This window comes from Callionymus lyra, chromosome 16 (genome assembly GCF_982586985.1).
Source record: "Callionymus lyra chromosome 16, fCalLyr1.hap1.1, whole genome shotgun sequence".
In the NCBI taxonomy this organism is placed as follows: domain Eukaryota; kingdom Metazoa; phylum Chordata; class Actinopteri; order Syngnathiformes; family Callionymidae; genus Callionymus; species Callionymus lyra.
Window position 1 is genome coordinate 13,985,274 of NC_141833.1, and position 14,876 is coordinate 14,000,149.

Below are 14,876 nucleotides of genomic sequence, written 5' to 3' on the forward strand. Positions count from 1 at the left end.
AGTTGTGTTTTGCTTTTTTCGCCACGGGTTACGTTTATAATTATCTCGCTGGTATGAAATCGCCCCGCAGGCTTTTCTTTCCCATAAAGGTAGGAGGCACCTATGTCAGAGAACACTGCCGACTGATCAACGCCGAAAAAAAACACTCTCTCGTTATTAGGAGTGTTTCAATCGGACGTTGTGTAAAAAAGGCAGACTGTGGACTGTGAGGTGAACAAGTCCATCCGCTGACCTTCACTTGTGGTGAGTAAGCAGAGCCTGCGGCGAGAAGGAAAGATGTCCACGGCCACGTCCTCTGGGCCTCACTCTGATGACTGGAAATAATCACTGGAGAGACAGTGAGTGAGAGAGACACGATCACAGACCATTCAAGGAGGATCTCCAATTATTCTCCCCCCTTTTCCCTCTAAAAAGGACTGGAAGGCCATCTTTAATACTTTTCATCTTTTTTTCCAACCAGCCTTTTTTTACTGAAAGTAGGAAATCTTCTATTCTTTTTTAAGTCAGGGTAAATCCAGGAAGTAGGAAGCAACAAGGCCGAGTGGGCGCTCATTACGCTCCGGCGGTCCCTGCGGTTATGCGACCAGAACCCAGAGTGCCTTTGAATTTAACGCTTGGTACGCATTCTTTCAAAATTCAACTCTAGCCATAAAATTGAATAATTGAAGATCTTCACTTACTTGCAAGTAAAACCCTTAAAATATGACTTATTCACCTGTCATTCAAGATCGTCGACGACCTGTTAAGATGACCCACATAACCCTTCCCAAGTATCTACTTTAGCCCACCAGTGATTCTTAGATGAACAGTTTAGAAACAAATCTGAGTGGGAGTCGAGTCAGAGTGCAAATTTGTTGACTTGTTTTAACGCATTCTGAGCTGGATGTTGGAAATCAATCATTACATTTGTGGCAGCTCTCGGTTCTCGCGTGGATCCGTATAACGTTTTTGTTCTATGACTTCAAAGGACACGCCGCACGATCGAAATAATTATAATTTTTTACTGTCCTATCCATCGGTGGATTCATTGATGGAACGCTATCTTTTGTACGTTAAGGATCTGAGACATCCCAGTGGAAACAGTCAAATGGCAGGGGATATAACTTAAGGGATATGTGCCAAACCGGAGGCCCGGTGGGAACCCAGCGTGCCAAGTTATTGTATGTTGCCGCGAGAGCTTTAAATACTGATAGTTGGTTTTAAATTGTTATTCGTCTGCTTCGTCTTTGACCTTTTCTGCATTATAACCAGTCAGGTCAGGTCGCAAGAGCACCACCTTCAGCTGGTAGGTCAAGACTTTGCCATCCCTAGCTCCATCTACCAGCACTTACCGGGGTCCCGAGGCATTCCCAGGCCAGCTGAGAGACAGTTTATGTAGCGTGGCCCGAGTCCCCCCCACCGGACCACCCTTGATCATAAGTGAGGGTACACGACAGGGACGTAGATCCACCAGTATACAGCCACAGATCGCTGCAGTGTCTGCATAGCTGCTGATGCCACCTCAACTTTAACCTTTCCTCACTTGTGTACCAAACCCAGGCAGGGCATTCCGTTTGAACTCTTATTCCATCTATAATACATTTCAAAAATATGTTTTCAAGCTACTTGAAGTGTGTCTGAAAATGTTGGCCCATTGTGTCGCCTTGGGTTTGACACTTGCTTCAACCAACTAGATATATTGTGTCCTTATTAGGGATTGTTTCCAGTTAGCATACAAGGCTTAGATACAAGTTGAATCTGTTATGTAAAAATGGTCAATCTTACTGAGGGTGAAATCCAATGATACTTCTAGTTTGACATATTGTCTTATTGTATTATTTTCTTGGCGCCCACTTTATTTTAATTGTAAAGTGATGCGGCATTACCACTCACAGTTGCACCTATTAGAGCAACAGTCAGTCAAAAGGGGGAATCTAGGGCAAAAGGGCCTGAGAGCAAGACATATAGCAAGAGAGAAAAAAAATGTTGATAGCCAAAGAAAGTGGAGATTCTGCCAAAAGGGATGAAGCCAAGACGACATGGCTCCGTGTGGGATTTCACTTTAGATTTTCACCCTGCAGGGATACAAGGAGGCGCAACTGACATGACTTGCATTCGGAAATCCTCCCTATTCAAGATGGTCGTCACCCTTGAGTCGAAAAAAATTACGAAAAAAAAATGTAAAAACACACACGTGACAAGTTTAGTCGAGATTTATTTTACAAGTTTTTTGTTTTTTTTGCTACATTCCTCTTTTCTTCTCAAATCTAGGGAGCGTAGGTGGGTCAGTCGTCTTAGAAATACTTTAAACTTCATGTTGTGCTACAAATAAATCATCTCGGGTATTATGATGAATTCTTTTTTCAGTCAGGCAACAAATGTATTATGTAAAAAAAGACATACACACATACGTGAAAAAAAAAAAATCAATTTACAGCGGGATTATCCAATTCTTAAAAGTAGCACAGGAGGACAAAGTGGAGGTGAGTTCACGCTTCCCATTGAGGCAAATGGTAAAACATAATAATTTAATTAAATTATTTTCTTTACATTATATAGATTGGTGTGGATAATTTGGACGATTGCAACTATATTTTATGGTTAAATCAAGAAAAAAAGAACTTCCATTAAAGTACAAAAAAAAAAACACTTCATTGGTATCACAATATTCATCATGTTTTCGAAACGATGTGAGACAACGGAGACATTCTGTACTGTAAACAGATTAGTGACCTTTATACAGTGGAAGGTGGCGGGAAAATCATGTCCTGCGGTGACAAAACCTGGACAAGCTTTTTTTTGTCAGCATCGGTGAGTAACCGAAGAATTCAACCTAATGTAGGCTCTAAGTTTTAAAACAAACTCTTTTGGGGGTCCAGCGTATATAAATCTTTATCAATATCGTAATGTTTTTTTATTTTATTTTCGGGGCTAGACAATCAGAAATGTCCTCTAAATCTCAAACGTATTATTTAAAAGGTATCTTCTTCCGGCAGAAATCTCCTGTTGCACCATTAGTTTAATTCTTTAGATGGTTCTCAAGTTTAAGAAAACATTAACAAGGAAATGAAGAGAAAAAAACTGAGTCCACAGAACTCTGCAGCGTCTTTGGCTGCCACAGAGAAAAGTCCAGCGCCTCCTGCTGCTCCGGAGGGCTCTAGTCCAGCTGCTCTTGCTTTATCCGGTTTGAATTGGGTCCTCGCTGACTCAACCGCCTCAGTTCCCTCCTCAGGACGTACTCGCTGAATTGGGATGAGTCCACTCCTCCCCCGCAGGAGCCTGCTATTTCGAAGCCTCGTTGCTGGAGACGCTCTAGAACCTGGAAGCAAACGTCAGAGTTAGATCGGCCGGAGATAATGTTCTTCTCCCCCTTGATTCCTTGGCACTTCATGTGAGCAAGTCAGCCTCCACTTTTACCCGTCTTAATCATCCTCCCTCGTCACAAAAACCCTCACCATGTCCCCCATACTCCTTGACGCTTAGATGTTTCCTTAGTAGCTAGAGAGTGTTAAACCTGGTCAAAAGTACGAGCTACTTATCCTTAAAAAAGGCACACATGTCATGTTTTTGCCCCAATTCTAACCAGTGAGGATAAAGTATGTCTTTTTTTAGTCATCAAACTGTTGCGTTTCCTGTCTGCCTTTTGCCCGTACTGTTTTCACTGTAGCCATTAGTACAGCTAAAAGCAATTCCCGAGTTCGTAACAGGGTCACTCAAATTAGTGATCTAAGGGCTGACAGAATCATAAATATTTTAGCTATTTCATCTTTTTTTTAAATTCTGTTGCTCTCAAATGAGCAATGGTGCATTCGCTTGCTTCAAAGACAGCCTTGAGACACGTTCAAAGCGCCGAAGAGCACTGGATACCTCAATAATCTCTATTCAATGTTGCTATGAAAAGTCTCATCCGTGAAAATATTCATCTGGTAAAGTTACTTGGATGAATTGGTCAAATGACCAAAAGTCTACTCGTCGACGAAAATAACTTTTTTTTTTTTTTGCTTCGTTTATATTAGTTTCCGGCGTCTGTTTTTCTGCATGAGCAGCCCCTTCCAAAAAGTTTTCGCAGCTCGCAGACATCCACAGACGTGTCCAGGGGGTCTGCAGGATCACATTCCATCAAAGAGGCCCCAGGGAGCAGTGTGGCTTTCTCCCCGCCACTTGGCTCAGTGTGGGCAGCTCAGCAAAAAAACACCCTTACCCCATTCCCCTCCGTCTAAGCCCCCGGGCTAGAGCCTCAGCCGAAACTACAAAGGTCCCCCGACTGCTGCCAGCTCTCTCCACTCCCTCCCCCTTCCTTTTTCCCCCCCAAAAAAACCCTCCGCCCTGCCTCCATTAGCTGCAGATACAGCATCCACCGCCGGCGTGCTTTAATAACCAAACAGGATTATGGGCCCTGCCTGGGGACAACCTGCCGGGGAGCGCGCTCGCTCTCCACACACTTCTGAAGATTGTTTGTGTGTTTTTTGGGAAGAAGATTTGACGCTCTCGCACAGAGACACAGTCCAAATCATGGTGAAATCTTATCAAATATGCCTCCCTTCCCGTAATTTATTGATGCGTATCTGAGCATTTTACCATCAATAAGTCAAGGCAGATATCAAAGAGAGAGAGAATATTGCCAAATGCGTGCTGAATATAAATTTAATTTGCCATTTGAAAGTCTTGTCTTAGTCTTGCAAATATGTCATTGCCTTTGAGCCATTCTGTTAGGTGTATGAATATTAGATCTTTATACGCACACAAGCTTCTATTAGACTTGTTACTTTAAGTATCACTTTGTCTTTTAAACATCACCACATATTAGTAACGAGATGAAACATTTGCAGTGTCTTGCTAACAATATGGGGATTTATTCTGTCTGTAAACATCGCATCATGTAAGTAAGTAAGTAAGTAATTTATATTTGTATAGCGCTTTTCCAGACCAGGGTCACAAAGCGCTTAAACAATCAAAACAATATTCAATCTATGAAACACTGTGTGTTTTTAGGGTTCATTAAAGTAGACGATACAAAGTTCAGTTTAATAACTTTTATATATTCAAAACGTATTGACCATAATACGTTCCCTTTCCATTTACTGATGAATAAACAAGAATTTACTGATATTGACCCAATATTTTAAATTAGCGGCCAAATGGACGGTAATGTAGCCGCTAATAAAGACGTGTCCAAAATCTGGCTGAGGTTCCATTTGTGAAAGTTGGCATCATCAAAAGTTATGATTTGTCGCCCACCAAAGAAAATAATGCGCTATTATTCGATGTAAATCGAAAGTTTTTCAAGGCATTTCCAACTTGGAGGAGACCTTGGAGAAGAACCAGAACATGGTCAAAAGATTTTACATTTTACCGTGGCGACTACGCCCACGACCAAACTTTAATGTGCAGTAGAATGGATGGAGTTCATCCATGTACCGCATGTAACCTCTTCAAATTACTTTGGATACTCTTATCTAGCAGAATGAGTAATGTGAATGTGGAAAATCCTCATCAAGCCAAGACAACAAACAAGTTTTGTGGGATGGCAGTCATTGGTCAGTCCGGAACGATCTCGGTGGAAGCTGGGCCCTTAATTTACTGGTCGACCTATTCAAGCTTTAAAATAGTGACCAAAAGAAGACTTTAATAAGGAGTTTTAATAAGGATTCTTGAAGCATCACTATATCGGTAGGATGCCTTGGGAATGTAGCCGAGATAACTCCTGAACCAATCAATGTATTCCAGGCATGTTTAATTCAAGGGAGAGATCTTGTTTTCTGGAGAGAGTCAAGTCTTTTTTTACTTAGACTAGCACAAGGACATGAACGGACACATGTTAAACAGACGAAGGGATGTTCAGTCAAACTGCATTTGAGACGGATATGTGGAGTGAATGATGTCCCACCCCTGTGACCACAAAAAGCTCTCAATTTGAAATGTGTTCAAAGTTTGGGGTAATCCCTGTTTTCAAACTTTTTCCTAAAACACTTTAGTTAAGACCCAAATGAAATCTGACCACCAGCCCAGATCTGAAGTCAACATCATTACTCAAGGCAGAAAGCAAATGTGATCTGGGGTTGCGTCATAAAAACTCGCTAAATTGAAGCTTTGATGAGCTCTTCAAAGAGCATGTTCCCTGTGAGGCTTATGTGGAGGAATTAGTTCTCAAAAGCTCACTGATTTGGTCGAACAATTAAGATCCGAGTCCGACGAGGTCGACCCCTACCTGGACGGAGTTGAGGTGACAGTATCCGTTGAGCGGGAAGCGGATGACGTGCGTGGAGTCGTGGTTCCACCCTGCGTTGACGGAGTTGCACATGACGTCGCCGATCTCGGGGAAGACGTCTTCGATCAGGGCCTTGTCGCCGCTCAGGGTGATCCTCTCGCCCAGATCGGGGGCGACGCGCACCACCAGGCACTCGCAGGGGCGCGACACCCGGTTCAGCTCCTGGTCTTGGCGCCAACGCTCCAGCTCGCTCAGCATCGGCTGCAACTGGAAGTATCGGGCCTCCTCGTACAGAAGACTGTAGTCCTGGAAGAGATTAAAATGATCAGGCTTCGAGATGACGTCAGGGATGTGGTTGGACTGCTAGCTCGATCCAGAAGTAGAATAGATGGTGCAAAATGTGAGGATGAGACTATTTTGCTATCATGCAAAACTTGAGATCAGTTTAACTCTGCAGCGAGAATTCTGAGCCGCTCTAGTAGAAGAACTCACATTTCTCCAATCCTTAAAACTTCACTGGCTTCCAGTTTCTTTCAGGATCAACTTTAAAATTCTGGTTCTTACTTTCAGATCTATTCATGGTCAGACCTTCCATCAGTGATCTGATCCAGCCTTACACCCCAGCTCGGGCTCTGAGGTCTGTGGATCAGAATCTACTGATGGTTCCTGGACCAGAGGAGAGAAATCCTTCCATAATGTTTCTCCTAAGCTTTGGAACTATCTTCCTCTCCCTCTGTGTTTGATGGATCTACTGACTCCTTCAAGAAACATCTTAAGACACTTTTAGTGCAGGCTTTCCCTTGATTTTCTGGAACTCCTGTGTTGTTCTCGGTGTTATCTTGATCTTTTAAGTATATATTTTATGCGGAATTGTTTTGATTGTTTAAGCGCTTTGTGACCCTGGTCTGGAAAAGCGCTATATAAATATAAATTACTTACTTACTTACTTAGTTGAAATGACTTATTTGCCACTTTGCTGTTAGCCAGTGCTACCTTAGAACACGTGACGATCACAACACATCTTTTGTCTTCACATATTTAAGCCAACATACTTTCCGATGACTGACTCACACGGCGGATGTCCATCGGATAATGTGGTTACTTGTTTTTCCTCTCGGGGCACGTCGACTAATTAACAGTCTAAAAAGCACCAACAACAAAAAAAAGAACAAACTAGAGGAATTCTGATGTGGAACCAGTTCAAACCTTGGCACGAGAACATAGAACCACGTTGAGATGTTGGGAATAAAAACCCTGGTAATGAGGGCCAGGGAATGTTCTACTTGAAACATCTTTGGCTGTTTGTTGACAAAAAAAGGATTTAATTACATCCTGATGAGTAAATCAAATACAACGTAAGTGTAACGGCTCACAATACGCCTTCAAGTACACGAATGAATCGATTATTTACAAGTATTTTACAAGCTTTTATTTTACGTTAAACTCGTGCTTGTGTGAACAGACGAGAGGAATCATTGATTTCGTTCATCTGGCCTGTATTATCTGTATCAAAGATTAAATGAAGACAATGTTAAAATATTACTTAAATCATAAGCGCAAGAAGAAAAAAAACAAGTAGTTGTGCAAATAGATTCTAAAATAAAATATAACTAAATACAAATTGTGAATTTGAATATAATATTTCTAATCATTCATGTTATTCATTGTATATTTTTAAATATATTGGTAAAAAAGAAACATTGGGAAAAATGTACAAAACAAAAGTTTGACTGGTAACATGATCAAATTTTGTCCTAAAATTAAGACATTTTGAATTAAAACCAAAGGAAAAAGTGACTTTCGTATCATGTTTGAAGATCATGAAGAAATATTTTGCAATCATAAGATTTATAAAGGGCTGCCAAGGACATTCTCAGAAACATATTTCTCTCAAAAATGGGATTTCATGACAGTCCAACGAAATGTTGACAATAGAAATAGTTCTGAATTACCATCTGGATCGTCACCGTGGTCGAGCTGAGCAGTGTGTTGTGCAAGTAAAAAATCTGATTAAAATAAATTTTACATTTGGATAAAAATATTACCCTAGAAGTAACGCTGAAAAGAAAACAGTGCGGTCTAGTGGTTGGAGGATGTCACTACAATGGTGAAAACTTAATGGGGATAATTAATCATCCTCTTTTTAGATTAAAAGTAAGTAATCATTGGCGATGGACTTTCCTCATACTCGTAGAAACAAACAGTGACCTTTATTCTTATAGTTGGGAAGGTTTTAGGGATTGATTTGTGAAACCTCTTCTACTGGACGAGGATATCCTTCTTTTGCTAGTGGATTCATTCTAATATTTTTTTAGGAGATATTTCTGTCAAGCAGAACATCTAGTGAAGACCTTCTGACGCAGTTGGACTGCAAGCGCAGATGACCCGCAGGTCCTGAGGTTCACACTCATTGTGTGGTTTTTTTTTTCCCCCTGTACTGCTGACTGGCTGATGGAAATTTAAAGCTTTTTTTAAATGATTTGTTCACTTACTTTGAAGTCTTCTGGTATGAGGAGCTTGGACGTCCTGAGGAAGTTGAGGATGTAGCGGAACATGTGTCCATCCCTGTCAATGAAGTAGTGCTGCTTCAGGCTGTCCAGGACTATGGGCTCTGTGCCATCAAAGAGACGACCAATTCTACCGACGGAGAGCAGAGAAGAGGCAGGTGAGATGCAGGAGAGGAATTTTAAAAAAATAAATAAATGCTCTACGATGTTGGGTAACCAATCCCAGCTAGAAGAAGATATTAAAAGAAAACAAAAGAGGTCAGGACCAGCTGTAGCTCTGCACCCCTGGCTGTATGCTAGTCACCCCGGGGCCCGTCTCGGAGCGACAGTACGTCCTCGCTGCCTCCAGATGGCCCCGTGCCCTTTGGCCTTTTCTGCTGTTGCCGTGACATCTGTCAAAACAGCCAATTTTCTTTTGTCTGCACTTGAAGAAGCTCGTCCATTGTCTCCACAAAAACAAAAAAAAAAAGAAAGATATCGCACATCTTCATGAGTGGAGGACTAGTTTTCGGTGGAACATTTCTACGCCAGTAAACCCAGGAGACATTTTGGGTGCTGTGGAGGAGGGAGGGGCGGGGCTCGAGGGGTCTGGTGGGGGAGTTTGACATTTGACTGTTTAATGTCACAGGGAGGATGACATCTTTAGAAATGACCAAGACTTGAAATAAAAAAAAAGAAAATGGGACGATGACAGACACGTCCTGTCGAAACTGACACGATTGCAGATAAGAGAACGGTTTAAACATTCTCAGGTACGAGTCTTAGAACCCGTCTGTAACCCTGCACGCCAGGATTAAGCTGCAGAAATGACAGTGATGGACTTGTAGATGATGTCATACACAGGGGGACAGGATGACCTTAAACGGTAAAAGTAGGGAGTCAGAAATGAGAGCCCTTTCCAGCCATGTGACGACACATTAGGGTTTGTGTTTATGACCCACATAAGTACACAAAAACCTGTTGTTTTTAGCGTTAAAGTGTTTCAAAAATGGGTTAACATTCACATGATAGTCATATAATAACTAGAGGAGCCTTCCAGCGAGCGCAGCCCTGTGGCAAGCAGCTCAATTACACCTATATCTGTCCGTCAGTTTATCAATAACATTCTCTTTTAGCATTTGAAATATAAATGTATATCGCTGAACTCGACACAACACACACACAAGAGCAAAAAACGGCTTGTTACAGAAAAGAGTCGTCTTCAAAAAATGTGTGGATCCAGATGGTACTCCAGTTTTTAGTCTGATTATCAACATTTCTAGTATAATTTTTTAATTTTTTTTGTCTGAAAGGTGAAGTAAACATAATGCATCAAGGGTAAAAAGTTAGGTTTAGGAAAAAAATAGTTCCAAAAAATGTTAAACATCAACAAAAAAAACATCTAATATCTCTGCAAATTCTTTATGTAACTTTGTAATTCTCTAGTTTTTTTTTTAAGTTACTTAAGTTGTGGGACTCAGTTCATATGATTAAAGTGGTTAAAAAGTACAAAGTTAGCTTGTTTTAAGATACTCTGGCACAATAACATCACATATAGTCAGCCAACCTATTTTTTGCTCTTTTGAAATAGACTAATAAAGCTTGCATCAGTTAAAAGGCATCACATTTTAACGGTAATATAGCAGTCGAACACCATGATAGTGTTTAAATCCATCCTAACTCACCGGGATTCTGGGTATTTGGTTAAGGTGGCCAGGCTGCTGGTGTACATGTGGCCGCCCACGTCGATGTGCACAGGCGCGTTGGACTTGGTGAGCTGTGCAGGGGTCGGGATGCCCTGGTTACTCAAGGGAGACACTGGCGATCGCGTGATCATGGGCCTGGACATGCTGGAGCGATTATCCTGTCAGACACAGCGGAGGGAACAACGTCAGGGGGAAAGTTGAACAGCGAAAGTGAGGAGTACTCATAACAATATTTTCAACTTCATATTTTTTCTTGACTAAATCCACAGGAATATATAGTGATTTTATTTTACTATCATAGTTCTCTTATATATATTTCAATAAAGTGTGTGTAAAATAAAACAATTGCTATTTTTCATTTACATTTAACATGCAAGTATTCACTACGTTTAATAGTTTTTGCAATTACACATCCTATGCCGCTAAAGCAACAATGAAATCCCAGCGGCGACCGTGGACGAGAGGATACAGTCGACTCGAGCGTATTTTAAATATAATGTTTGGACATATTTTGGATTCGAAACATATGAAAGCAGTTACGACATCGTCAAGAGTCACGTGGTCTGTAAATACTGCAACACCAGAGTCAAGTACTCGACAATACTAAGGATATATTGTTCCTACAGTATCTCAATATATCGTATCGTTGCTGTTGTATCGTGATACGTATCGTATCTTCAGATTCTTGCCAATACACACCCCTGGTAATTACATTCTTCTCTGCAAGTTTGAACACCCCTGACCTTGACGGTATCGTGATCCATAAAAATAGCAATATTTTTTAGGGTTGTGATCAAAAATATATATTATTAATTCAAAAATAACATGCAAATATTCACTGCAGTTGTTCGTTTTTGCATCGCAATTACACGTCCTACGCAGCTAAAGTAACAATGAAATCCCATTGATGACTGAGGACGAGAGGATACAGTCGACTCCAGAAGCTTTTAAAGCTTATTTTGGTTCCGAAACAAATGAAAGTTCGTCAAGAGTCATGTGGTCTGTAAATTCTGCAACACCAGAGTCAATACTACAAATATATTGTTGCTCATACAGTATCACAATACAACCATAATCGTGATCCAGATTCCCGCCAATACAAACCCAATACTATTTCGATTCTTCTCTGCAAGTTTGAACAGCCCTGACCTTGACGGTATCGTGATCCATAAGCACGCCAATATTTTTTAGGGTTGTGATCAAAAACATATATTATTAGTTAAAAAATAACATGCAAATATTCACTGCATTCGTCCGTTTTTGTGTCGCCATTACACGTCCTACGCAGCTAAAGTAGCAATGAAATCCCGTTGATGACTGAGGACGAGAGGATACAGTCGACTCCAGAAGCTTTTAAAGCTGATGTTTGGACATATTTTGGTTTTCCGAAACAAATGAAAGTTCGTCAAGAGTCATGTGGTCTGTAAATTCTGCAACACCAGACAATACTACAAATATATCGTTTCTCATACAGTATCACAATACAACCGTAATCGTGATCCAGATGCTCGCCAATACAAAACCTAATACTATTTAGATTCTTCTCTGCAAGTTTGAACACCCCTGACCTTGACGGTATCGTGATCCATAAGCACGGCAATATTTTTTAGGGTTGTGATCAAAAATGTATATTTTTAATTAAAAAATAACATGCAAATATTCACTCCATTCGTTCGTTTTTGCATCGCAATTACACGTCCTACGCAGCTAAAGGAACAATGAAATCCCGACGACGACTGGGGACGAGAGGATACAGTCGACTCCAGAAGCTTTTAAAGCTGATGTTTGGACATATTTAGGTTTCCGAAACGAATGAAAGTTTGCAAGAGTCATGTGGTCTGCAACACCAGAGTCAAGTACTCGACAATACTACAATTATTATCGTTGCTCATACAGTATCACGATACACCGTATCAAGATTCTTGCCAATCCAAACCCAATACTATTTCGATTCTTCTCTGTACAAGTTTGAGCCCCCCCCCCTCCCTCCCACCGTGACCTTGACCCGGATGGGTGTCTTGATCCATAAACACACTCTCTCCTGCGGGGCCATCATCCTCCAAATTAATTTGGAGCATCAATCTTGCAAATGAGCAGTAATGACTCCCCATTTGAATAATAGGATTCAGGGGAAGGCTGGTAACCCACAAACACCATTAGCAATTCAAACAGCTCCTCCTCTTGGGAAAGAAGTTGAAAAGCTCAAGAGATCATATTTCTGCGGTAAAGTCAATTCAAAGTAAAAAAAAAAAAAAAGGGGGGAGACAATAAAGCGGGCGTGCGCGCGCTGGAGCGAGTCCTTCTTTTTTACGCGCGTACCTGTGCGGGCATCACTGTGTTCGGAGAGGAAGTCAGCGAGTGGTCGTTCTGCTTGAGTCCCGCCGCGGGGATGGGTTCGCCTCTGACGGCGTACAGCAGCGAGCTCTCCCGGCACTCCTGCGCCCGCGCCGGGACCCTCTTCAGGGCGCCGTGGACCGGCTCGTCCGCGGAGCCGAGCATCGGCCGCGCGCGCTTCCTCGCCTTCTGGTGCGTCAGGTCCATGATATCCGTCTCGTCCATAGAACGAACCCGCGAGAAGATAGGAGGAGAAGGAGGAGATGCTGGAGATCCGAGGCTGTCACGCCGAGCAGCTGCCGAGCAATGGCTGAGGGAGAAGTCAAAGCCCCCGACAACATTAGCATCGCTGCGCCCGAGGCTCTTTGGGGCTGTCGCTGTTTCTGTGCGCCGCATTTTTTTTTTCTTCAGAATAAAACAAACCCTGCTTCACGGGGGGTTCAGGAGGAGGACCGGGGTCAACATCTAGACTGACCTCTCACCCCCTCTCACCCCTACACCCTTCTTTTTTTTTTTTTTGGGATCCCTCTCTCCTCCTTTTTCAGTTTAGATCCAAAAAAAACATCCCTCCTCCTCCTCCTCCTCCAAACCCCTTAAAGTAGTCCTCAGCTACCTGGACAAGAACGCCCACAACATCTCCCACCCGCAACATTTAAAGATAAATAAGGGCTTTATAATGGCTGCAAATGATCAGCAGCAGCAGGGCCGCCCCTTCTAGGAGCTGAGGCTCTGGGCAGAAGCCACCTCGGACTTCCCCCCCTCAGCTCTCAAAATATGGAATAAATGCGACAAGATATATTTATTTATTTTAAAGAAAAAGATTGAGACCTATTGAATAGAAAAATAGTTTCAGGATTATGAATATTGTTCAATTAAACGTATTGTATTATATTTCAAAACAATATTTTAATCTTTAAACTCCACAAGGATATATTGTGATTTTATTTTACTATCATAGTTCTCTTATATATATTTCAGTAAAGTGTGTGTAAAATAAAAAAAAATGCTGTTTTTAATTTAAATTTAACATGCAAGTATTCACTACATTTGATAGTTTTTGCGTTGCAATTACACATCCTACGCCGCTAAAAAAGGAACAATGAAATACCAGCAGTGACCGTGGGCGAGAGGATACAGTTGACTTGAGCAGATTTTAAATATAATGTTTGGACATATTTTGGATTCGAAACGTATGAAAGCATTAACAACTTCGTCAAGAATGTGATCTGTAAACACCGTAACTGTAAAAACGTAACCGTAAAAATTATATTTTATTATATTATATTTTATGAATTATTTACCTATATGCCTTATTATCTTAATGGTTCTAAAATTATTTTAATTTATGATATTTATTTTATTTTTCCATTTTATATTCTGTAATGCCAACACAAAAAAATTCCAGTGTTTTGTTTACAACGCTGGCAATAAATGTATTTTATTTCTGATTCCAGAAAAAAAACCCAAACAGTATTGATCTTGAGGCAGTATTTTAAGAGAGGTTTTTTGGGGGGAAAATAAGCTTTTTTATCATCACGATAAGGTATAAAACAATGTCCTGTCACTGTACAAATTAAATAAAGTCTGTATAATGACTTTTTCATCGCATCATTTTATCTTTTTGTCTTGAGAATTCTTCACCTAATAATAAAGTTTTCTAATTTGTCTTAGTTCCCAATTTGATAATCAGATAACGGATAAATAATATGTGCCTTTAAATATATTCTTGTCTGTTTTTTTGTTTAAAGGGACTGGCTTTTTGTGGTATGTAAGGTAAACTATAAGAATGAATCATTATTATATTTAAAAAGTGAATTTCTAAATAGACATTTGATCCCATGGCAATTAAATGATATTTTTATTAAAAAGAAAAAAATAATTCAGAAATAAAGTCATAATCAAAGGGTATCTATGAACATAAGTTAAATACTTTTTGCTTAAAATTGAGTACATAAGCTCAGTAGCAACTATGACGATACAGAAATGAGTCATGGGTTCAATTCCCAGTGGCAAGGCTCTTAAGGCTACAGGCTGATTGTTTGAAGGACATTTCAGATCAATGAGTCCACTGAATCAAATACAAAAAGCCAAAAAACGAAGTCAGAATATTAGTGGGTTTTGAAGAACAACAACTATTAATCATTCAGGCAACGACTTGTGCTC

The 14,876-nt window shown here is 40.7% G+C and overlaps 1 protein-coding gene across 1 annotated transcript; it reads right to left on the bottom strand.

The window, feature by feature from the left end:
• Positions 1 to 2,176: 2,176 nt before the first annotated feature.
• LOC148063826 (BTB/POZ domain-containing protein KCTD1) lies at positions 2,177 to 13,241 on the bottom strand. Its single transcript, XM_087811305.1, has 5 exons — positions 12,699 to 13,241; positions 10,359 to 10,537; positions 8,680 to 8,824; positions 6,188 to 6,493; positions 2,177 to 3,298 (listed from the first exon to the last, which is right to left on the bottom strand). The coding sequence occupies exons 1-5, from the start codon at positions 13,107 to 13,109 to the stop codon at positions 3,137 to 3,139; spliced, it is 1,203 nt and encodes a 400-aa protein (XP_087667431.1). The 5' UTR covers positions 13,110 to 13,241; the 3' UTR covers positions 2,177 to 3,136.
• Positions 13,242 to 14,876: the final 1,635 nt, after the last annotated feature.